We start from the raw sequence: 25,704 nt of genomic DNA, 5'->3' as shown, positions 1-25,704 counted from the left end.
TTCCTGATCTTAGCTCACAACAATGCCTTCCTGCTAAGCAACAATGATGCACAGGTGGCCTCATTTTGTCTCCGTCACCTGCCTGTAGCACTTCCTCTGAGTGATTAACTGAAAACGGTGACGTGTCTTAGCCAAGGTTGCACCGCCAGCACAAAACTGGTCTCCAAGTCGAGTGCCCTTTGCACAATAATGAAGTGGCATCGCCTCGTGGATAAGAACACGGTCTGAAGGCAGACTGAGGGGTTTCCAGATTTGGTTCTACCACTTATACATGACTTCAGCCAAGTTTCTTGTCTTCTCATCTCTGAATTGCAGTTTGCAAAAACAGCAACAGCCTCATAGGATTATCGTGAGGGTTAAAATGAGCGAATACACGTGAAGTGCTCAGCACAGTGCCTGGCAATGAGTACTCACATGTTCATAACAATAACCTACCATAATGCATGTGGCCATCTACCTATGTAGATTACATGCAACCCACTGCCTCCTAGGTGCCTGTTTGACAGATCAGAGAATCTTAGGGGGAAGTTAACTCTATAAAATAAGTTTCTCAACTAGGGAAGACAGTGTCACATAGAGGGCATTTGGGAAGAGGAGGAGACACCCTTTAGATTCTCCCAATGATTCGGGGGGAGGAACACTACTGGCATTTAGCTGGTTGGCACATGTGCCAAATATCCTGCAATGTGTATAACAGTTCTCTACCAAAAATTAGTTGTCCTAACCAAAATACTAATGACCCCTATTTAGAACCACTGGAATAGCTGAAGGAAAAGGTATGATGGCAAGTGTACCTCTTTTTGTCTTTAAAGAAGTTAAAAAAAGTAGATTGATTATTTGCAAATTTTCTTTCAAACTTGCTCGTTTCCCCCCTCAATGTGGCACAGGAGCTGCCTGCCCAGAGTTTGAGGGGAATTAGAAGGCAGTGCCTAGAGGCACCACTGCAGACCCGGGGTTCCTTGCTCCGTGGGAGTTCACAGTCACAATTTCTACAACTGAATTTCCCATTTTCCCTTACTTAGCGATGTGTCACACTAACTCCTCTGTTTCTTGTTTTACAGCATAAAAATCAATGCCTTTTCATTTCCCAACACGTCATTAGCCTTTGTGCCGGGGGTGGGAATCAAGGCCCTGACCAACCACGGCACGGCCAACATCAGCACAAACTGGGAAGTCAAGTCGCCACTTTTGTGAGTATCCCCTAAAAAGCCTGCTGCCCTTGTGGGGGGAAATGGAGCAGAAATCCAAAGTGAGGAAATTTGCTAATGTTTTTGATGTTGGGCTTCTTTCCTCAACCATTAACACTCTTTTTCAAGAGCATTTTTCCAGGAGAGAATTAAATCAGAATATCTCTGCTGGGTGTCAGAGGGGAAGGGCTGAAAGTCATCTTTACCAGCAAGACAGAGTAACTGGTCGAAAGGTCCTTTACGATTTCCTAAGAGCTAAAAGACGGTTGGAGAAACGGACATGCGCTCTACACTTGAGATGCCTCATGGGTCACTGTATGATCTTAGCCAGTCATTGAATACTCTTTGCCATCTGTGGGGCCTTCCTACCTCACAGGGAGGTTGGAGCCTTCCTGTCACAAGGAGGTTGGAAGAGGATAGTCAGCTTGCGCCCAGTTCTCCCCTAACAAAAGGCCTTTGCACCCTCCTTAGAAAGAAGGGATCAAATCAAGGTATGTTTACAGACCACCCACTAGTACAAGTTGCTATCCTAGGTATAATGTTTAGGTCTGCCTTGGTTGGTGCCCCAGAATAACACATTCATTCACCTACTTGGTCATTTAACAAACATTTATTGAGTGCCTACTGTTTACCATTTATTCCCATCTCAAGAACTCCAAGCACTCTTGTGGACTGGGGAGAAATGACATATCCTCCTATAAGTAGCATGGATTCATGTATTTATTCTTGTTATTCTTGTCTTTGCTGAGTCATCAGCTTTACATTGCATGCTTATTTTGCATCAGGCCACCAGCTAAGTCCTGGGGACATGGACATGAGTAACACATACTCCACTCCTTCAAGGAGTTCACAGACTAAGTGTCCCTTTCCCATCCATGCCCCTCCTACATAACGTGTGGCCAACCCCTCCCCCGCCCCCAACCATATTCTCTCTCTAAACAAGCATTGTATACGAATGGTGCTCAGTATGTGCTCAACCACTGGGGCGGGGGCAGGGCACTGAGGATGAAATAACTGAAAGGTCCCTAAAGCTGTCACCATTCCCATAATTCATTACTTCATTTGTTCAGCAAATATTCATTCAGCACCTGCTCTGATCCTACCTGTTGTAGGTGCCAGGAATCCAGAGGTGACAAGGGTCCTGCCCTCCAGGAGCTCAGAGTCCATGGATAGAGAACTGAGCCATCTCCTCCCCTGCCGAGGCCTGGTTAACCTTGCACTTTTTCTCTCAACAGCCAAGACTCAGGAGGAGCTGATCTGTTTCTCTCTGGGGTCTACTTCGCGGGTATCCTTACCCTGACCCGAAATGACTTGGGTCAGCCAAACCTGGAGCTCCAAGACTGCCACGCCCAAGTGAGCCACGCCCACGTCTCGTTTTCTGGAGAACTCAGGTGAGGGAGAGTGCCCTGGTGGACGGTGGCTAGTTGGGGGTGGTCTGGATTCTCGGGCAGCATGTAGGAGAGGTTAATACCAACAGGTACAGTCCCTCAGTAAGCCCTTTCTTATTTCCTTTTTTTCTCCAGTGTCCTGTATAACTCCTTTGCTGAGCCCATGGAGAAACCCATTTTAAAGAACTTAAATGAAATGGTAAGTCTTTAGAGGTTACACAACCATGGTCAAATGCCATCAGCCGCAGGTCTGCCATGCTTGAATTAATTCTTGGTCAATAAACCTTTATTGAGCACCTATTGTGTGCTAGGCACCATCCAAGGCTCTTTCACACACATCATTCTATAGAATTCCCTTCCTCAAGTTCATGCCAAACAATCAACAAGAATTTATTTATTGTGTACCCACTGCATGCCCAGCAGTAGGCTAGCATCTGTTGGGATATGAAAAAGAAGTAAACTTACCATCTTTTTAGGAAAACCAAAGTCAGGCTTGTGAAGCAATAACTGGATGAGGACTTGAATTTAGGGCATACTTATATGATCATTAGATTGAACTGAAGAGGTTCAGAGAAATGGGAAAATTAAATAAATAGATCCTGGAAGTATCCTGGGAGACATTTTTAGAGGATGCAGGACTTGAACTGGGCCTTGAAATATAGGTAGGATCTGGATAGGTAAGGAATTGGAAAGAAGATAGGCTATTTCCAGCCAATAGAAACAATGTGAGTTAAGATGGCTTCCAAAGCTACAAGTAGCTAGATTCCAGAAGTCCGAGTTTGAGGAAGGGGAAAGACGGGATTGGCTGTGTGCCCTCTTTCCAATCCTGACCAGACCTTCCCTGAACCCATGACCCATATTTGTGGGAGACAGAGAGAGGGATGAGGAAGAGTGGGAACGAAGGGAGACTTCTTTCTGGAAAAGGGGTAAGGACAGTATCTGGCTATCTCCTCTCCCTCGTGCTCAGCTCAGTGCTTAATGAATACCGGCGAGGAAATCAACAGGTAGAAATAGTAAGCAGCCTGTCCAGTGAGGTTGCCGGCTCATCAAGGGACTGAGGCTTCTCGGTCTTTCTCCACCTTACCTGACAGGGGCTGGGGGCCAGTGGATGTGCACATTAAAGAGCGACTGGGAAATAGTGCTGCCACCTTCAAGGACCTCATAGTTGATCATTCCTTTGTTCAGAACGAGGCATGGTTCTTCGCCAACAGTTAAGTTTGCCTGGAGTTTACATACAACTTAGGAATCATAGCTGCTTTGCCTCTAGTATTCCCTCTGAGCCCCTGGAAAATGAAGAGAATACTGAGACCACAGCTGTCGAGCTGTGATGTGACACCTGGTGACTCTGCCAGCCTCCCTTCTTCAGTTTTCCCATTTGTAAATAGGGGACAGTAGGGCTTACCTCCCAGAGCTATAGCGAGGATGAAATGGGGTTAAAACAACAGCTAACATATACTGAATGCTTACTCTTAGTAACCTGATGAGGTAGGTGCAATTGTCACTCCCATTTTGCAGATGAGGAAACTGAGGACAGAGAGTACAGGTAACTTGCCAAGGGATTCAACCCAGGCAGCCCACCTCCCGAGCCTTTGCTAGTAACCACCACCCTGAGTGCATAGCACACGCCTGGCACACAGCAGGTCCATCGATGTCTTTCCTTCTTCCTCCAGATGTGCTTGAGTCTGATTCAAGGTTTATTTTCTAATTCCAAGCGGGGTTCAATTGAAATAGATGCCTGATCTAATGGATCTCGTCGAACCAGCCCAGCGGGGAAGTAGAGGCCCCAGCTGTGTCCACGCCCGGCAGCATGGGGATGACAGAGCAGGGGAAAGGCATAGCAGGTTCCTCAGGTGGGACACCTCCAGCATGGACTGGGGCACATGTCCTGTCATGCACAGGAAGAAAAGGCAGTGGCTCATTCTTTTATGGGCCTCCCTGGGTGGAGTCCCAGTGGCTGTGAAGTTTAGTCAGCATTCAATGACTTGCCGCCCATACATACGTAACTTGAGGCCCATAGACATCAACTAATTTAAAAGAAAGTCTTGATGGCCGAATGGAGACTGTCTCCTAGCTGTTTGCTGGCAGGGTCTACGCCCATAAATAGAGGTTTCCAGTATCATATGATAACCTGCATTTTTTAAAAATTCCTTTTATGGCCAGCTCTGTCCCATTATCACGGGAGAGGTGGAAGCACTGAATGCCAACCTCAGCATGCTGGAGGGTGAGTCTCTGAACCGTCTCTTCTGGATGGTTCTTTCCCCACCTTCCCACTCTGGTGCTCTCCAGGTTTGCTTCTCCACACAGTACAGCTCCGCCTCTTCAGTCTGCTTTCCACTCTGCAAACTAGAGCCTCGGGAAGGTGGGGGACCAGAGGGGCACAGCCTGTGTATGGGGCCTGCTCTTTGCTTCTGCAACCAACTTCTCTGCAGGCGGGGGTGGCTTCAGGAGACCAGATGCCGTTCAGAGAATTAAACTCTCACGAGCTTTAATCCCAGCTCTGGCACTAAATGCATCCTCTTCAGAATGGTTAATGCTAATCTGGGCCAGGTTATCCCCTTCATTGGCTCCTCGCTGACTTCGGGATCAAGTCCAAACGTTTTAACGTGGACTGCAAGACCCACCCGCCACGCTCTGGCTCCTACTTCTCTCTGCTTCATCTTGCACCTTTCTCTGCTCCAGCAATCAAACTGCCTTTCCTGACCTCACACCCCTTACCTTTGCTCATGCTGTCCTCTCTGCCTAGAAAAGCTTCCCCTCCCTTCACCCATTCATTCATTTAGTTGACATTATCAGTGCCTATTTCATTGCCAACACTGTGCTAAGCGGTGAGGGATGCAGTCCCTTCCACTCGCTACCCCTCGGCCATCCCTTGTCTGCTTCACTTCTCTTTATCTTTTCAGGCTCAGCTCAGGCATAGTCTCTTCCAAGAAACCTTACCCGATGTCCACACCCTAAAATTCCGCCTCCTCTATACTCACATGATACTTTGAAAGTGTCTCTCTCTTTCCAGTCCACCCATTCATTCACCAATGGTACAAGCCAGGTGCTGCTCTTGGTGCTGGAATGCAGCAGTCAGGCTCGGAAACAGAAATCCCTGCCCTCATGGGACTAGTGGGAGGAGACAGACAGCAAGCAAGATAATAAGTAAAATCTATGGCATCCTAGTGATGAGTGATAAGAACAAAACTAAAGCAGGGAAGGAGCTGGGGAGTGGTTTTCATTTTAGATAGTGTGGCCGGGAGTTGCCATTTTAGATACTGAGAAAGTAACATAGAGTACGAATCTGTATGAAGTAGAGAGTGAGCCACTCCTAGATCTGGGCAAAGAACATTTCAAGTAGAAGAAACCACAAGCTCACAGGTCCTGAAGCGGGAACATGCCAGGTGTGCTAGAGGAACTGTGAGGAGGCCATATGGGGAGCAGGGGGAGTTGGGGGTTGAGGGAGGAGAGCAGGAGATGAGGTCAGGGAGGAGAAAGCAGATGGGTAGACGTCCAGGACTCTGTAGGTCATTGGGAAGCCTTTGGAGAGTTCTGAGCAATGCTTGCATGATCTCATCTATATTTTAAGAATATCACTTTGACTTCTGTCCATTAATAATAGACAGGAGGGAGGGGCAAAGGTGGAAGCAGGGAGACCACTTAAGAGGCTACTGACTCCCATGAGCCTAGATGAAGAAGGCGAGGCACATTCAGGTCCTGGATGTAGCTTGCAGGTAGAGACAGTGGTATTCGCTGACACGCCGAATGTAGGTCATGAGGGGAGTCAAGGATGACCCCAAGTTTTTACCCTGAGCAACCAGAACCTTGGAAGAATGGAATTACCATTTACCTAAATGGGGAAGACTGTGAGAATAGGTTTGTAGTAGGACCATCAAGAGCTCAGTTTTAGATCTGCTCTTACTACCCTGTCTTCTGATTCCCCGTTTATATGTCTGTCTCCTCCACCAGACTATGAGTTCCACGAGGGCAGGGACTGTGACTCATCTCTGTGTTCCCAGCACCAGGCACAGTGCCTAAGCCTCACTAAGTTAATAAATATTGGATTGATGAGGGGATGACAGGAGATGGGCGGCTGGGCAAATGGATTGATGAATGGATCCAGGTGGATGAAAGAAAATGAATGGGTTGGGGAGGCAGGGAAAGAGAAAGAAGGAGTGAAGAAAGAACTGGTGGAGGAGTCTCATGTCCTAGCTTGCCTTGGGCAAGTTTCTGTACCTCTGGGAGCTGCACTCCCCTCACCTGTAAAGTGATCACGGCCCTGCTTCCCTCACAGGCTGATGGTGGATCCATGGAGATTGTGAATTTGAAAACAGATTTAAAACTATGGTGTCATAGGATAGTATTGCTCCCTCACCTTGGCAAATCGCTTCATCTCTTCTTCCTTCGCATCTCCTTCTATGGAATAAACCAAGCATGAGGTGCAGGAAGGGAAGCTGTGGTGCTCAGGGCCTGCCTCTAGGGAGGAAGCCTTCCTCTCACAGAGCACGTGGAGGTGGTCGGGAAAGCAGCTCCCAGGCCAGGGCGGGAACTGAGCACCGCACCACCGCACCACCGCACACACAACCCGTCCCAGACACTGACGTCCATGCTTCCTGAAAGCCATGCCCACGGGCCCCTGGCCCCGGGCCCCCTGCCCGGCCTTCTGCTTGGCTCTGAAAACGATAGTACAAAAAGGATGTGAATCAGTAGCACTGTGCCTGAGAATGTCCTTGGCCTCTCCAACCTAGTGGATTTGACTCCCGTCTGTCTGTCTCTCTTGATATTTCTTTTTAAAAATTATTTCTAATTACAACAGTGATGCCTGCTTATTGTGAGAAAATTAAGTTCTAACTACATAGGAGGCTTTAACATAGAACTTGAAAGTCTCTCATTATACCAGCCTGATACGTATGGCTTAATGTTGACAAGTGACTTGTTCATCTAATTCCTTCTTTAAAAAGAATGCCCTAACTGGTTTGGCTCAGTGGATAGAGGGTCGGCCTGTGGACTGAAAGGTCCCAGGTTCAGTTCAGGTGAAGGGCATGTACCTTGTTTGCAGGCACATCCCCAATATGGGGTGTGCAGGAGGCGACTGATCGATGTTTCTCTCTCATCGATGTTTCTAACTCTCGCCCTTCCTCTCTGTAAAAAATCAGTAAAATATATATTTTAAAAAAGAATTTATGTACATTGAGAAAGAGAGAGAGAGACAGAGAGAAATAAAAAGGGTATATACCGAAATTTTAAGTTTCTCTCAGGGTAATGTGATTTAAAAGGGTTTTTACTTTCTTCTTTTGACTTACCTACTTTTCCTGGATCTTATAAAGTGAGCATGACCTGAAACTAATATAATATTGAATGTCAGCTATTACATAAATACATAAATAAATGAATAAATAAATAATCAGAAAAATGTGAACGTGTATTACTTATGAAACAGGGTAATTATTCTTTTAAACAATATAATTTTAAATTCTTAAATTTTTAAAAATTTGTTCTAGATATACATTAATCATATATTATGCTTTTAATTGCTGGGGTCCAACCCCAGCAGGTCCAGGGGTCCCCAAAGGTGAGGACGGAGTCAGCGAAGACTATCCACCCTCTTCCTACGGTGGAGTCCTATCCATCCTGAGAATGGGGCTTACCTAGGGGTCCCTGTTCGGGCGCCAGATGCTGGGGTCCAACCCCAGCAGGTCCAGGGGTCCCCAAAGGTGTGGACGGAGTCGGCGAAGAAGGAAGGACACGGAGACAGCGTTCAGTTGATCAGCAGCCTAGCCAGGATCTCTAGCCAGGATCTCCAGCCAAGTTCTGGTCTGGATCTCCAGCGAAGTTCTGGCTAGGATCTCCAGCCAAGTTCTGTGTCCAGGTTCTCTTGCTAGGTTCTCCAGCCAGGTTCTCCAGGTTCTCCAGCTTCTCCAGCCAGGTTCAGTCACCAGGTTCTAGTCAGGTTCTCTTGCCATGTTCTATCCAGATTCTGTAGCCAGGTTCTGTCTCTAGGATCTTCATCTAAGTTCTGTCTCTCGGTTCTGTCTTCTAAGTTCTGTGTTCTAAGTTCTGTGTTCTAAGTTCTGTGTTCTAAGTTCTGTCTTCTTACATCTGTATTTATACCAGTTGATTCCAATCCTATCAATCTCTATTACAAAGGTTAGGGCGTTTCTTATCTCCATTCCAGGGAGTAAAGATTATGTAGCTTAAGCATGATTGTTCGTAGTTAAAGTGATTAATTACCCACCTGGCACTTAGTTAAGAGGTTTTATTCCCTCCCTAACTTCAGGGGAAAATCCCTACCTGGGGAAACAACCTTTCTCAGAGACCTTGGTTAAAACACATAGTGCCAAGAAGGTGAGCAAACATATTAAGAACAGTATGCCATATATGCCAGGTCCCTTGAAACAGCAAGGATGGACCGGCTCCCGGCATTTAATGAATGTAAATTTGCTTTTTGCTTTCTCTGTTTTAGTTTTAACCAAGATTGACAACTATACCCTGCTGGATTATTCGCTAATGAGTTCCCCAGAAATTACTGAGAACTACATTGACCTGAATTTGAAGGTAACTTTTATCATCATCATCAGAGTTCTCATCCTGGCTACCAACAGCCAGTACAAGTGCCCCTCTGTGTCCTCCAAAGATTGGTTACAGGACACCTCCCTAGACCAAAATCTTCCATTCTCAAGTCCCTTACATAAATGGCAAGGTGTTTGCAATTAACCCAGGCACAGCCTCCTGTATACTTTAAATCATTGCTAGATTACTTACATAACCTAATACAACATAAATGCTAGGTAGATGGTTGTTAAAAGAAAATGTACATGCTCCGTGCGACACAACCATCAGAGGCCTAACTCCGTAGTGCCCCTCAGCAACAATGTAACTTTGTTTTCAAGTATTTTTGTCTGCGGTTGGTTGAAGTAGAACCTAAAGATACAGAGGGCCGACTGTATGCAGGGAACAAATGTGTGCAGAGGAAATATACCTACATGCTCTTCAAATAATTTTCTTTGAAACAATCCCTGATGGGTATGCTCTTTCGAAAGACTCTTGAACATTTCCTTGATCGGTCAACAATGGTTTGGATTGCACAAGACATGTCTGTCTTCTTCAAGAAGAGTCTCATGATGCCTTTGCCTCTGGGAGTGGGGTGAGGCTAAGAGGCAAGTAGAGTGGTCTGCAATTATTAGAACTTACCACATCAGTAATTGTACATGTTAGTACTTCTATTCCTCTCAGATTAGTCCATTTAACTGCAAGCTGCCGACCTCTACTGGGGCTATTAGCACATGAAAATGTTGTTTGGTTCTGGGAAAGTGACTAACTGCCCTTATATTTAGTTTTACCCCAAAGTTAATATCATTGTTTTTAAAAATGCACATTGGCTTATATTTCAATCACTCAGAGTCATTCACATTAGTTAAACATTACACAAGACAACCAGTGGCTAATGAGGGCCGTTAGAAATGCCATGGATTTTCTCCTAGACTTCTGAAACGCATGGTGCATTCATGAACACGTGATGCAGGTGCAGTTCAAGGTGCCGTGTTCAACCCAGTTCAACTCAATTAATATTTGCTGAATGCTTTAACTCATATAGAGTTCTGGAGCCTCCTGAGTCTTTCTGTGACACCCCAGACACTCAGCAATCACAGGGTTTGACGGTCAGGGGTTGACATCTCTACCTGGCACCTCAGGAAGTATTCAGAGCTGTCACCTCCAGCTAAATGCACCTGCCTTTCTTTCCTGGAGAAGAGGACCAACAAGGAACTTCTCACTAGTTTACACCCCAGAGTGGACAGACATGCCCAGATGTACGTTCAAGAAGTCGTCAGAGCTTTGAAACATGGTCACTAGTCAAGGAGTCAGAAGGCCTTATCATTTTTTCTTCTCTACTGAGTTTCTACAATTTTTCTTATTCTGACCTGAGAGGGTCCACCTTCTTGTGTCCTGCATATTTGAGCCTTCACCTAACACACTGCCCTCTCTCTCTTTTCCTACAGGGCGCATTCTACCCACTGGAAAACCTCGCCGACCCCCCCTTCTCCCCAGTGCCTTTTGAGCTCCCAGAACGCAGCGACTCTATGCTCTACATTGGAATCTCCGAATATTTCTTTAAATCTGCTTCCTTTGCTCATTTTGCAGCTGGGGCTTTCAATGTCACTCTCTCCACAAAAGAGGTGAGGAGAGCTAACGGGTGATGACAGTCGGCTCCCACATTTCATCTTATCATAAGTATCCCAGTTGGGGGCTTCTATGTCATAACTTCTATTCCTAGGCTCTGTAGACCAGCACTCCTATCAGGACAATGAATGAAGGAGTTGTGGCATGAATGTTAATAGTTGGAAAGTTGTTGAGTTTCCAGTTCTTCTAATTTCATTTTTTTATGACTCCAAGTCACTGTTCTAGATGACAGGACCCCCTCCATCACTTATTACCTGTGACCTTGGGCAATTTCAGTTTATTTAACTTATCTGTGCCAGAGTTTCCTCATTTGAAAAATTGGAATAATAATAATTCTTTAATGTCCATAATAACCCATAGGTTGATGTGGACATTAAAGAGATTTAAATATATTTAAAGCATTCAGACCAATGCCCAGCACAGAGAAAGTATACTATAAGTGTTGCTGGTTATTATTATTATTATTCCTTATGTTATGCCAACATAAATATTTCTTCTGCAACTGACCTATCTGCAGTGACTGTGAGAATACAGATACTCACTGATTCTCTCTGCCATGCCCCTCCCTTTTACATATGAGAACACTCTTTCCAGCCAGCCAACCAACAACTTTTACTGAGCATCCCTTATGAATCTTCATTCCGAAGGTCTTAATTATGCACGTTGTCATAAACCTTATGTTCAGAATACTAAGTTGGCCATACCAGCTACCATGTGCTGAAAATTAGACACTTCTAGCTTCAAGACTTAAAACCACTCATCCGTGAAGATAAATTACTTAAGCCTTCTATGTCTCCGTAATGGAGACAGTAGCATAAAACATGTTGTTAACCACCATAGAATATTTATACATGGACCACACATAGTATATGATGTACACAGTGTTCCCACGGTTAAAAGCCACTTACTCAAAAGGAATGTATCTCTCTCCTGTGGGGCTCCCCGTGTGCAAGTCACTTTCCTTCCCTGGCCTCATGTTTCCTGGGTTTGGTCTATAAAATGGTAAGTTGCCTTCAAACACTTTTTCTGGTGCAACAGCTTCATAATTCATACAAATTATGGGGAATACTATATTTTCCCTAAAAAGACAACCTGAAGTACAAACCTTACACTCTGACATGATGGGCTTCATTTTCCAGATTTCCAGCCATTTGGTTCGAAACTCTCAAGGCGTTGGCAACATTCTCTCCCGGGTAAGTGGTCAGGATTTGACTCCTTGATAGTGTATTTGGTTTCGTTGGAATTACTTCCAGAACACTTGGGGTTCTTTTGTTGTTTTGTCTTTTATTTTGGGGGTTCTTTTTATTCCTTTTTGGTGCAAGCCCGAGTCCATGTTTACATTCTTAAGGAATTTTTTGCTTTTGTTCAAGTATCCACAAATATTTACTGAACATCTTACTATTAAAAGATTTTAAGTTCAAAAGACAAATCATCTGTTGCACCCACAAGGTTCCACACACTGGAAATAATTAGCTTAAATGGGAAATGAATGGCTAGTGCCCTTCTTGTGCCTTTCATCAAGCAACGATTAATGCCATGCCTCAGAGCACCTGAGTGCTGGACCAAGTGTATGAAAGGCTCAGGTTTGCCCCTGAGGACAAAGACAGACATGCTGTTTTTCTTTTGTTTGTTTGTTTGTTTTAAATATATTTTTATTGATTTTAGAGAGGAAGGGGGAGAGAGAGATAGAAACATCAACGATGAGAGAGAATCATTGATTGGCTGCCTCCAGCACACCCCGCACTAGGGATTGAGCCCAACCCGGGCATGTGCCCTGACCAGGAATCAAACCATGACCTCCTGGTTCGTAGGTCTATGCTCAACCACTGAGCCACGCCAGCTGGGCAAGACATACTGTTTCTAGAGCATCCTGGATTTAGAGTAAGGATCTTGAATCACACAGACCTACATCTGAACCCCAATTCTACAACTTACTCACCTGGAACCTTGAGAAAATGACTGAACCTCTCCAAGACTGACTTTTTTTATTTGTGAAATGGAGAGAACTTGCCTCACAGGGATTTTGTGAAGACTAAATTAGATAATACAAACAGCCTTGGCATGGTGCCTGGCACACAGTGTGTGTCCAATAAACCTCGGCCATTATTATTTGTTTTTGGCATGTTGTTGTTGTTGTTGTTACTATTAAGGAGCTTTTCTTCTATTCTTACTGCATGATGTAAGATTTAGTCACCCCAAATTTGTGACTTTCACTCATCAACTCACAACCCCCGGTCTCCATTTATTCCCTGAACCCGGGCAGATTGCGGAGATCTACATCTTGTCCCAGCCCTTCATGGTTCGGATCATGGCCACGGAGCCTCCCGTGATCAGTTTACTACCAGGGAACTTCACCCTGGACATCCCTGCTTCCATCATGTTACTCACCCAGTCTGAGAACTCCACTGCCGAGACCATCGTTTCCATGGACTTTGTAAGTCTGTGGGGACAGAGGGCAGCCTGTGGATGCCGGTGCTCTCCTGTAGAAACCACTGGCCAGCATGGCCTCCTAAGTGCTTGGAGGGCTGGGAAGTGATGTATCAGGAGTGAGGACAGAGTTGAGATGGGGTGTGGGGAGCTATGAGAGGCCAGTGCTCAAACCCCATACATTATAAAATAGCTCTGCGCCCTTCTCTGCTCCCCATGTGCCCTTCCCTCTGCTTCAGTTACATTGACAGCCAAGCTTCTTTTCCCTTGAAATAAGTTAATCAAGGTGGAATTCAAGTTTATTTGAGCAGATAAAGGCCAAATACAATTCAATAGAAAGGGACTAATACAGTGAACCTAAGTGAAATACCACACACACACACACATATGGTACATAGAGAGGAGAGATTAGGAAGGGGGAAAAAAACAGTTTAAAGGAGATCTTCAAGCAGAAGTCTTTATAGTTAGTTTTCTTACCTGAAAGACAGTATTTTTAGAATTATTTCTTTCAAATATCTCTCAGAATGAGAGGGAAATGGAGCTTATGATGTTTCCACTATGGGGAATAATATCTATGGCCAATTTATGGCCAGAGAGCTTCACTCTTGACAACCCATGCTTTTCTTGTCTGCAGGTCGCTAGCACCAGTGTCGGCCTGGTTATTCTGGGACAAAGGCTGATCTGCTCCCTGTCTCTGAACAGGTAAGATCAAATGATTTGACTGTTGGGGACCTTCACCATGAGTGAATCAACAGACCACAGAGACAAAGACAGCAAGTGCAGTTACCGAGTTGCCGCTGGACAGAACAGGAATCACTTACACACTTCTCCTGCAATAGTCCAGATCATTGCAAAGTAGGGACTTAAAAATGTGTTGCGAACATTTTCTTTTTTCCTTCCCATTAAATAATATTAAGCTAAAATAGGCAACACGGTAATATAATTATTTACTATAAATGCACATTCTAATGGTTCAGCCATGCAAAACTAAAATTCCTCTTTAACAAATTCAGAAGCCATGCCATCGAGCAAAGAGCATAAAACTTGGAGGTCAAGGGATGAAGTTTCAGATCCCTGCTCACTGCTTCCATATCCGTGATCAAGTCTATTGACCGCTGAGTCTCAGCTTCCTTACCTGAGAAATAATGAAGTTGGACTGAGTCATTCCGTAGACATCCTCAGGCTCTGACACTCCGATCTCATTACTGTAAGGCAGAGTTTAGCAAGCCTGTGCCACGGGGCCTGGCTGGCTCTCCGCTGGCTCTCTTCACATGCGGTGTGAAGGGGCTTGAGCAGGTCATAGACACAGATGGTTGAACACTAATGGCCACTTGGAGGAACAGCCCGTTTTCCTCAGCCCTATGAAGCCCGTAGTTGAAGCCATGAATCAGACTGCCTGTGGGGAGGAGATACAGAATGATCAGATGGCCCAGATTACACCTGTGAAAGGAGGAAATAGACAAAGAATAAAACAGACAAAGAAGGCAGAGTCCAAAAATAATAGGAATAGGAAACCAACAGAGGGGAAACTAAGTCAATCACCATCAGTCAACTTGATGGTTATCAGGACTATTGTAAAACACGTTTTCTTTCTTAAAAAAAAAAACACAACACAACTTTATTGTCGAAAGTATTGCATGTCCCCATTTTTTCCCCATTGCAAGATGTTTTCAATAAAGTACCTGTAATACTAAGTGAAACAAGTAAAAATATGGAACTGCATGAGTACATGGGTCAGCCCTGTGAAAATGAAAATGCAGACCCCTTGTTCAAAAATTATGTAGAATTTCAAGATGGAGAGAGCAGGGCATTTAACCGAGCAGGGCCCTTCTGAGCAGAGGCCCCGTCCTAACTGCACAGGTTGCCTGCGTGAGTCTGAGGGTGGCCCCTGCAGGGGGGACTGTAGCAAACCTCCGGCAAGGAGCAGACTATGGCCCAGGCGAGTGGGCCGGGCTTCACTCAGACTTCAGGCAGCCAACGTGAGAGGCAAGGCTTTTCCAAGGAGCAGAGGTGGTGCTGGAAGAGTGGCCTTAGCCTTTGGCAGCGAGAACGGTAGCCCCGCCGCCCACACAGGCCACCCCAGCCAGTGTCTCCACTCCTGGGCTTCGCAGGCAAGCACGGCTTTTCAGGATGGGCTGGTTTCATCTGATGTTAGAGGGACAGAGCAGGAAGGAGAGGAAAGCGGGTGGGGATCAGGGAAACATCCCTGAGAAGAATCGGTGGACACGGGTCTTCAAATGCAGCTCTCCAGAACACCCCACCTTTCTAACCATCCCCTGCCTGGAGCAGTTCTTTCCGGAGCTGCTAGGGGTGGGCTGCATAGAGACGAGCTGCGGAAATCAGAGGCACATCCAGAGGGGAGGCTAGAGAGGTAGTGAGCTCACAGGCTTTGCAGTCGGACTTGCTGGTTCAGATCCCAGCCCAGACTACCAGGCGGGTTTCTACTTCAGGGGTTGTTGTGAGGAATACATGAGTTAATACATGTAAGGTGCATGTTATGTGTTCAAGAAACATCAGCTGTGGCTATTATTTAAAATTGGGGGCTGGCCTCAGCCAGCAGAAAGTGGTGCTCAGTCATACAAGATCATTTCAAGAGTTCCCTTATTCAGAAAACACCTCACTCCCCTGTGATGGGATGGTGCTTAGAGAAATCGCTGTTTGTTCTACTAGTCATGACTACTCTGTGTTAGTGAGGCTTTACTGTCTGCTGGTCCTATGCCAAGCACTGCACATAGGTTATTTCATTTCAACCTCACAACCCTGTATCTCCAGGACCTGGCACGGCACTCAATAAATGTCTGTAGATTGAATGAATACCCCGATGGTAGGTGTTATTATCCCCATGGTTCGGTTTCTGGGGGTAATATGACTTACTCAAGTCACAGAGCTATTGGATAGCGGAGCCAGAACGTGAAGCTGGGTGAATCTGTTTTCAAAGCCCTGAGTGTTTCCTTACTGGATTGTAGTGCCTTTGGTGTAGTGAAGAGTTGAGACTCAGAAAATAAGACTTAGACCTAAGACTTAGAAAATAAATCCCCTGCCTAGAAGCGGAAACCCACGAGCATGGAGTCACACTGAACTGAAACAGGGAGCATGACCTTCCTCATTGGTAAGTAGTGATAGAGGAGACACTGGCATTGGACTTCTCGTTGCATTAAGGAACCGAGTAAAGGAAGGATAACGAAAGCCAAAGCCGAGAGTAGAAATAACAAACTTGACCTCTTTGGGTATGTCTGTTAAGAGCACAGGCTCTAAAGCCAGACATATGAGAGTTTGACCTCTGCCTCGGTCATTTGGAACTGTGGGGCCTTGAGCAAGCTAATCAACCTCTCCAAGTATCAGTTCCTCACCAGCAAGACAGAGCACCTCTGCATAGCATCGCTGTATGGGTAGGTCAATGAGCTAAAGTGTGAAAAGCATAATACCCAATACATTATCAGCGCTCAAGAAAGATCTGTTCCTACTAGCAGTGGTATTTCATTCTCTTTCCGCATTCTAGCAGCAAAGTGTGACCCAGATGGTCTTAAAAGCTGTGGAGTTGGCACTCGGTCGTACATCAGATTCTTACTGCTCTATCTACAATAGAGAATTTCATTCCAAACACAGTTCTATTTGGCGGTAACCCCAGCACAGGTTGGCCCACATAGTAGACATTTTGCAATTATTTCTGAGGCCAAATTAAACAACACTTTCCCTTATTTGGTTCTCATCCAGATGGTGCAATTCTAACCCTCTTAATTGCAAGCAAAGCTTGAAGCAATCAAATGCACATTCGTGTTGAACCATTTAGAGCTTTAGATCACTTTTTGACATTGCTATGGGATTGAGGCTTTGGATGCTTCCAAACTGCACCCCACCCCACTACATTAGCACACACACACATGCCCGACAACCCCTCCCATGCAACACTGGCAGAAAATGCAAATATAGCTGACGACAAGCAGATAGAATCACCACCTAACTCCACTCCTCAAGCCTGGGCAGATAAACATTTCCCCAGGTGAGCCATCTGGAGAGAAACCCAGAGAGGAAAACAGGTCCGGGAAGAATGGATTCGGTTTCTGTTGAAACAGTGCTCGGACAGGTCAACAGAGCTCAGACTTGGCATCCTGTTGACCTCCATCTCCACCCTTCCTCTGAGCGAATGTTGAAGCCACTGTGGGGGGAGTGGCTCCATCAGAGAAGGGAACCCCAAATGACTTCTTCCCCTCCTCCCTGACTCTTTGGGGGGAATTTCCAGATTGCAGAAGGCAATCAAGTTAAAACACTGGGGAACTCTTCCTCATCTAGAGGATCCTTAAATACTGGAATGGGCTCCACTCAAAATCTTTCATAGTTGGATTGAATCCACAGCCTGGGGTTTCAAGCTCTTCAGTTACTGGTTCTACCTTTCAAGCCAGCCAGCCTGACTTCCTATAGTTTCCTAAAGTGAACACTCTGCTGGTGCAATGACACCCACACTGGCTCACCCTCAAAGTGGCCTCAGTTCCAACAGACACTCTCCCACCCATGTCCTTTATCTGCTCATTTATCCATAATACCCACTCATTGAGAATTTATTAAGCACCTATTATGTGCTCTGCCCTGTTCTTAATACAGAGAGTAGAGGGGACAGTGGTGTCGACCTTCCAGATCCACAGTCTGGAGAGAGAAACACTCAGTTTCAGGCGATTACAGTACTGGGTGCAAAGGGACATGGTAGTGTACAGAGTGCTTCTCTCAAAGGGCAGTTTATCCCCCCCACCCCCGCTCTCCTCCTCCTCCTCCTCCTCCTCCTCCTCCTCCTCCTCCTCCTCTTCTTCTTTTTCTTCTTCTTTCTCCCCCCCCCTCTTTCACACACACACACACACACACACACACACACACACACACACACACGCTGCCCACGCTGGCTGTTTTACCTTATCCCACCTTCTCAGACTTCCTGCAGCAACTTACGAAAGAGCACCTGAATACACACTGCTTTGCATTGCTCTCTAATTGCTTCTTGCACACTCAGCAGCTTCTCTCCATCCCTCACATAAATAAAATTCTGCACATTGCAAACCACATCACTGAGCATAGAATGAGCACCTGGGAAACCTCTCACCTGCCAGTCTTCCCTCCATGCTGCAGCCAGAGTGATCTTTACAGAAGACAGGCATCACCTCCCTTCTTAGAAACCTTCTGTCGACTCCTTGCTCTTAGGATAAATATCAAAATTCTCACATGGCCTGAGAAACCTAGCCTGGTCAACCCCGTCTGCCTCTCCAGCATCATCTTGCTCTCTGTTCCCTCCACAGGACCTTTGCAACTTCTGCCCAGACCCCTTCTCTCTCCCTTCCCCTTTTGCCTATTTAACCCTGCTCATCCCTTACATGTTAGCTCAAGGACATTTTTCCGTGGTTTGGAAAACTTCCCGTAACCACCAAGTAAGATGAGGTTCCTTTCTCATTTGCCTCCATGAATGTATTTCTTTCCACCATAGCAGTTATCACAATCTTCAATTACACCTTCATCAGTGGATCATTTGATTAATGCCTGCCTTCCCACTAGGCTATAATAATCTGCATGAGAGCAGTGGCTGTGTCTGGTTTTGCTCACAATCTATTAGGTATTCAGTAAATATCTGCTGGATGGATGAATGAATGAATGAATGAATGAACGAACGAACAGTAAGTGCCTAAATGTGCCATGCCCTGAACTCAATCTGGGAATACAAAGTTAAGACTGAATCTCTATCCTCAAGGAGTTCACAATCAGGCAAAGAGATAAACAATTGTTATAGGGTAGATATTGAGTGCAGGATTGATTTTCAATGTCCGCTGTGGCCACAGGGTTGGAGGAATGGCTTTGTGAGTGCCTGTGCTTTGCTGCACTTGACTTTCATTGTGTCATATTTGCTATATTGGCCCAGATCATAAAGGGCCTCTTGCCACGCTTCAGAGTTTACACTTTAGCTCTGGTTTTCGGTCAGGACAATAAACCTTCTCCAAAACTTTTAAAATAAGCTATATTCTTATATGTCTGCAAAGTAAGGCTATTTGAGCTCCCGTTTTCCCCAAGGACTGTGGTTCTGTCATCAAAATTAGTTCCTAGTGTCAAGGCTTTCCGTAGCAGGCTAGGGGCCTGGCAGACAATGAAAGGTCAAAGGACTGAACTGAGTCGCCACCTCGTGGTCTGAGTTGCACTTGTTTTTCAGAAACAGAGGAGGGAGAATTTGCTCTTTGCTCTGCCTGTTTCTCTGCAGACAGTGAGACGTGCCCATTAGTAAGCAAACCTGGTGAGTGTGCCTAGAGAACACGGAGAGAGACAGAAGATGGTCTTACGAGGAAAGGACAGTTGGTTTGTGGGACACCCCAGCCGAGCTCACTCATAGCAGGGGTTCCGGAAACAACCAATCATGGCTTGGGGTTGTGATGAAAGAAAAGAAGGAAAACTCACAAGTGTGTCCTACCTTATGTGGCCAGATTTCCAACCTGGTCTGCCTTGTCCATAGGAGGTGGTGTGACCCAGGGGAGGCATCCCTCCCCATGTCCCAGCAGTGCCTTCACAATTACCCTGCACTGCCTGTGACGCCAGACAGCTGTCAGAGCTGACGCTTCCCAATGTGTTGTGATGGAACAGATAAAAAATGGTATAGGTGATACGGCCTTCTGAGAGCTGTGGCCTCGGCCGGGCATGAACTCTAGAGTCAAGTAGAGTGAGTTTGTCATCCAGATCCATCAGTTGCTAACTCTGAGACTTGGGTAATTTAATTCTCCTCTCTGATCATCAGTTTCCTCATCTGCAAAAGGGACAACAATAATTGCATCTATCACAGGGTTATTGTGAAGTTTAAATTTAAAAATGTTTAGCCCTGGCTGGTGTTGTTCAGTGGTTAAAGCATCAGCCCATGCACCAAAGTGTCGTGGGTTCGAGTCCTGACCAAGGGCATATATCTGGGTTGCAGGTTCACTCCCCACCCCTGGTTGGGACGAGTGCTGAAGGCAATCAGTTGATGTGTCTCTCTCACATCGATGTTTCTCTCTCTCTCCCTTCCTCCCTCCCTTTCTCTCTCTCTCTCTCTCTCTCTCTCTCTCTCTCTCTCTCTCTCTCTCTGAGAAAATATCCTCAGATGAGGATTAACAAAAAAATTATTTTTAAAAAAGTGTATAAATCTCCTAAACTAGGTCATGTCATATAGTGTCATCATTATCACCATCATCATCATGTTTATTAATAAGGTACCAGCCTGGATCAGAGAAGTTATGAGGTTGAGTTCAGAGCAAGAAGACCTGGAACTGTTCTCCCAACCCAGTACTACCCAGGCCTAACCCTGCTTAGCTTCAGAGATCAGAGGAGATTGGGGCGGCGGGGGCGGCAGGGAGGGGAAGGGGGGGTTGTTATGGCTGTTGACTGAAAACTATTAAGGATGTTCTGCATTCCAAGTTGCCAACAGACTAAGTCCCACAGAGCAAAAGCACTTGGGGAACCCAGGCCTTCTGCTTTTCCTGCCCTGCTTCTTAAACAGTGAATTTAGGGGTAAAGATGCAATAGAGCATCATGTCCTTACAAGATTGGGTGGTGTGGGTTTTTTTAAATAGTAACATATTGAGCTAAGAAAATGTTCCGACCCCTTTTGTTTCTTTCTACTTAAATGGTTGTTTTAAAATATTCCTCCTTTAACCTGTTGGTTTTTGTGGTTTTGTTCTCAGGTTCCGCCTCTCTTTGCCAGAGTCCAATCGCGACAATATCGAGGTAGGAATCAGAGTCTCATCATTCCCTGTCCCGGGAGAATGTGAATCCTATAGAGTAGCTGAATGACTGTTTTCTATGCCTTGAGGAGTACTTGGTTTTCCCAGGAGTGTAGGTTTTAACTTTAAAATTCTTTATGTAGTTACTGGTCAGTCCACCAAGCCCATTAACTATTAAACAAGAGAGGAACTTTCCAATTCACTTTTATCTACTCAGAAAGACTTTAAAAGGAACTTGACTGTTAAGACACTGTGTAATGTTGCGGGGGGGGGGGGGGGGGGGCTGCGTCTTCAGGAAGATTTTATTTTTTTCTAAAATAATCCTCTATAGTTCAATTTAAGATCCAGACTCCCAAAGAACGAGGCTCCATGTCAGCTATTAGGCCATGATCAAGTTTGCTCTTTGAAGGCTTTCTATCCACCTCTTAAAATTAGGTCAAGGCTGGTTGTATAGATACCTTGTGGGGGGCGCAGGCTGGTGACCTCCTGATTGGAAGAGTATATCCCAACATGCAACTTGGAAGCCCCCCTCCCAAGCTTCAGGAAGATCAGCCAAATCACTAGTTGGCATCCAACTTCATGGTGCTTATATTCTAGAGCAGTGGTTCTCAAGTAGGGTCACCCTGGATTAGCACCTCTGTGGCATAGCCATTTGGTAGATGACAGACAGTAGTCAGTGAGAATGCATAGCTGACTGTCTTGTAAATAATATTTCCTGAGCCCTGAGGAGTCAAAATGAGTCCAAGTCTTCCAGGAAGACCCAGAAAAACTGCTCACTACCAACAACAGATTGTACTAACCATGACATTTCTGGGGGGGGAAACTGACAATAGTATTTACCAGGCATTATGTTAACTTGTATAATCCTGACAACATCCTATGCGATTAGTACTGTTATCGTCACTTTTCAGTTGAGGAGCTTGAGGCACAGAGAGGTTAAGGCACTTTCCCAGCATCACACAGTAAAGTGGTATAAACAAGAGGTAAAGCTAGGAAATCTGCTTCAGAGCCACCCTTGTTAAGCTGCAAAGAGGTCCTTATTATTGCTAAACCTAGAGGGTGTTCAAAAAATATTCATTGAATGAATCCATGTTTATCATAGTCCATTTAGTTCTTAATACTTGAGCCTTCCCAGAAATCAGCACTTTGCTAAGACTATACAACTACCATAGTTTATTAAAGATAAATTGGGCTTCTGGTGATGTCATTAACCATGGCGCATAACATAATGCTGTGGCTGGGCTTCCCAGTAAATTAAGGAAAGACTACGCATTGGGATATGTGTTAGTTGTCCAGGATTGTCTTACTTGGCAGATATCTAAGCTGCTATGTTTGCTGCCACCAGATGGTCCTTCGGCATTTGTTGTCACCATGATCCAGGGTAGAGGGGAGCGGAAATGTCCATCCTCAAGGAGGAAAAGGGATTGGGAAACTCTGTAGTGTGGTTTCCCACAAAATAGCTTTCAGAGTCTGGAAGCTAGAATACGTATCTCTATGGGGAGACCCTAATCATAGCTCTCTATCCCAGTAAGGTCTGGGAAATTGCAGGCCTAACCCAGGCATGGCTCTTTCACAATGCCCAAGTGATTTCGTTTCCCCTTTCATTTCAGGTCTTGAGGTTTGAAAATATTTTGTCCTCCATTCTCCACTTTGGCGTCCTCCCACTGGCCAACGGTAAGAGGTCCTTGGGAAACCATGTGACTCTGACATTGGCCAAATGTCAGGGATTGTTTGGGACTTTCCACCCAAAGCTTGTACTTCTCAGGTGTTATTAGGAATCCAGGCCAGTGCCACAATTTGCAAAGTTTGTACCATCAAGGATACGGTTGCAAAATTAGTTATTCCAGATCCAAGCCTTGTTAGCAACTCTGCATGAAGACTCGGCAAGAAAGGCTATCACTGGTTGAGTTACGGAGATTGAAACCATTCTCCTTACACAGTGAAGAGTCGCCTTCAGCCAGAAATGGCATTATTCTCCTGAGCGGTCGGTGTCTCTCTGGCTCTTATGCAAAGACCACCATCTAGATAGACACAGTTTTCATGAATGACAAATGTTTATACACAGCAGCATCTTGAGTTTGGCTTACTTAAATTATGCTTTGTATTTGAGACCAGAATGTTCTCAGGACCCAAAAAGTAAGGTGTTTTCAAAATATAAATTGGACAAGGTGCCAGCATGTTTCTGCGATCCAAATGCACATAATTGCAGGTGCATTTCTATTAAGAATGGATTAATTAGCCACTCTTCCGGGGCAATGCTAGGGACATGTCGGAAAAAAATGAAAATAAAGGACCAGGGAGAATGAAAAGATAGATTATTTAAAAGCTGCCTGTTAGTCTCTTACTGAAAAGCTTGACAAAACTTCTGTGCCCGTGCCCAATTATGTTACATCTTGTTTTATATTTTAGCAAAATTGCAGCAAGGATTTCCTCTGCCCAGCCCACACAAAATCTCATTCGTCAATTCAGACATTGAAGTCCTTGAGGTAAGAATGTGAACAGTCTCTTAATTGCCCCATTGCTGGTCATAGTAGAATAAGCCTCCTTCTACTTGCTTACCTTCTGTTTTAGTTTGTTCTGCTTTGTTTTTTTCCGAGCCCAAGGAATCTTATAAACAAAATGTTTAGCTCTTGAAGCTTGCAGTTAACAATGAAGAGCATTTAAACTTGAATTTTAGAATCAGGCCAGGTCCAAATTCCCTTTGCAGCCAAATTTATTCACACCACAGAACAAGAGGCACTGTAGTGCACTTTTATTTTCTTTATTCCATAAGACAGCCTGGAAGGCTGGGAGTATCCATCCCATTTTATAGATGAGGAAAGTAAGATTCAGAGAGGTGAAGTGGTTTATGGAGCTTGCAAAAGGCATGGCTGGGGGGGAGGGGAGGAGAGGATGTGACACAGTAGGACCTGGTAAAGAAACCACCTCTTCCTCACCCCTCAGGTAAACCCAGACATCCTATGGCTGTAGATGCCTCAAGTTTCACCTTATCTTCATTGTTACATCTTTTTCAGCATTTCCTTTTGATTTCCACCGACCTGAAGTATGAAACGCCCTTAAAACGGCAACCAAGTTTCTACGGTTGGGAAGGTCTGAATCTCATAAATGGACAGTGGATGGACAAATCAGTGCCCTGATTGCTGGTTTGGAGTCCACTCCAGGAAGTCACTGGCCCTTAATCCCACCGACTGTCAACTGAGAAGGAGAAAACAGTGCACGCTGGAGTCTTAAAGTTCCTGTGGAGTGCCTAGGTTGAAAATTTTCCTTCTGGAGCCCTCTACGACAGAGGGAGCAAACTGGGTTAAAGAGTTAAACCAGGATGTGTGTGCCTCTGTGCATGTGTAGGGAGGATCATTTGAATGTGTGTTCATGTTTCAATGCATGGTGTGTGTTTCTGTGTTTATAAGATTCTGTGAACAAGAGCTAGGCCTGTGCTTCTGAAGAGGTGTGTGAGAAACGCGTAAGGACAAGATTTGAATTGGTGTTGTCAGTGGAGATCCCTTCAGCCCTTTCAGCTCTCGAGGGTTCTCCCCCTTCCTGTATGTTGGATTTTGTGTTTTATATTTACTGCTACTGTCCCCTGTATTTAATTAAAATTGTTTTCTATCGATGTCAACCTTGTCTTTTTATTTGCAAAATTTCCTGTCCCTTTGAAAAATAAAATAAGACAGAAAAGAGGGAAGAGAATTTAGCATCTTTAATGTTGATGAAACCTGAGGCTGTGCAGATTTCAAGACTTGATTTTGCCTCTTAGGTGTCTGGAAGTTGTATCACTTCTTTAAGTTTTAGGGTGTTTTCCTTCCCAGGTTAAATTAAATGGCAGTGCCCAGTATTGGCCCTGGAAACTCACACTTGATGATGATGAGGATGATAATGTTGTTAGAGCACCTAATCAATGGGGTGTAATTGGGACAAAAGAGGAGGAAGGGAAGACTGGCATGGAGGATGTAAGAAATGAACAGAAACCACAAACTTTGCTTTTGTGTTGTTTGTAATCTAGTGGGGGGAGGGAAGAGAGCGGTTGATGGGAGTGCTAACCACATGCCAGACCCGATGTAGGTTACTGCAGGAGTGTCGGTTCATTTCGTCCTCACAGCCTCTCTGTGAAGAAATACGATCCCATTTTATAGATGAGGACACAAAGGTCAAGAGAGATTAAACACACAAAGCTGGTAAACAGCAGAAGTAGAAACTGAATCCAAGTCTTCCTGATTCCCAAGTCGTTGTTTACAAGAGGTAGGACTAGAAACTGAAGTCGCTGAAAGCTCACTTACTACTCTGAACGAGACACTGCAGACAAAAGCATGATCATAGGGTACTGAGTCGCCAAAGAAAGTCAGACTGCGCACATCTGGCCATAACAGCTGCCCCTTGGGTGCTTGTTGTAATGAAACTGGCATGTTTAATGCTTTGGGGGTGCTCTTTTGCGATATAAAAGTTACTCAAGGTATATCCACAAATTCATTCTGAAACATTACAAATGTTCAGTGGTGGCATTTATTTAAACATGTTCATCTTTCTCAGCTGGTGGGGATGAAACTCCAGGCTGATTTATTCATTTGAGCGGCGACCCGACCCAGATTCAGCACGTTTTCCAGTACTGCAAGCACTTCCAAAGCAAAAGGTAGCTAGGTCGTGCTAAAAACTGCTGGATTTAGCTCGCTTGGCTTTAGCCTTGGAGACAATGACTAGTGACTACCCAAAAAAGGTAAACACGGGAGGGCAGTCTAACTTACCTGAGAGAAAAGCGGTTGTGCGACGAGTTTGGGACCTCGGCACTTGCCGTAGCCCCTCCTGTTGCGGAGCCGGCCGCGCCTGCGCGCTGAGTTC

The 25,704-nt window shown here is 45.2% G+C and overlaps 1 protein-coding gene across 2 annotated transcripts; it reads left to right on the top strand.

Moving 5' to 3' along the window:
• The first annotated feature begins 641 nt into the window (after positions 1–641).
• BPIFC (BPI fold containing family C) lies at positions 642–24,488 on the top strand. 2 transcript variants are annotated; one of them, XM_081084928.1, is made up of 13 exons: positions 642–1,190; positions 2,423–2,578; positions 2,711–2,774; positions 4,736–4,796; positions 9,018–9,109; positions 10,552–10,728; positions 11,872–11,925; positions 12,996–13,166; positions 13,794–13,861; positions 20,836–20,878; positions 22,485–22,548; positions 23,284–23,360; positions 23,889–24,487. In XM_081084928.1, the coding sequence occupies exons 3-13, from the start codon at positions 2,739–2,741 to the stop codon at positions 24,009–24,011; spliced, it is 966 nt and encodes a 321-aa protein (XP_080941054.1). In that variant the 5' UTR covers positions 642–1,190; positions 2,423–2,578; positions 2,711–2,738; the 3' UTR covers positions 24,012–24,487. The 2 variants fall into 2 exon arrangements, with proteins under 2 accessions (XP_080941054.1, XP_080941055.1); XM_081084929.1 differs by lacking the exon at positions 4,736–4,796 and having other exon boundaries at positions 676–1,190; positions 23,889–24,488.
• The last annotated feature ends 1,216 nt before the right edge of the window (positions 24,489–25,704 follow it).

This window comes from Myotis nattereri, assembly GCF_964212035.1.
Source record: "Myotis nattereri genome assembly, chromosome: 2".
NCBI lineage: Eukaryota > Metazoa > Chordata > Mammalia > Chiroptera > Vespertilionidae > Myotis > Myotis nattereri.
Note: the sequence above shows the minus strand (reverse complement) of the source record. Positions and strands in the feature narration are given on the sequence as shown.

Coding starts and splice junctions, on each gene's coding strand:
- BPIFC (XM_081084928.1), top strand. CDS start 2,739: ATGGAGAAACCCATTTTAAAGAACTTAAATGAAATG. Junction 9,110..10,551: donor ACATTGACCTGAATTTGAAG/GTAACTTTTATC, acceptor CTTTTCCTACAG/GGCGCATTCTACCCACTGGA. Junction 23,361..23,888: donor CAGACATTGAAGTCCTTGAG/GTAAGAATGTGA, acceptor CATCTTTTTCAG/CATTTCCTTTTGATTTCCAC.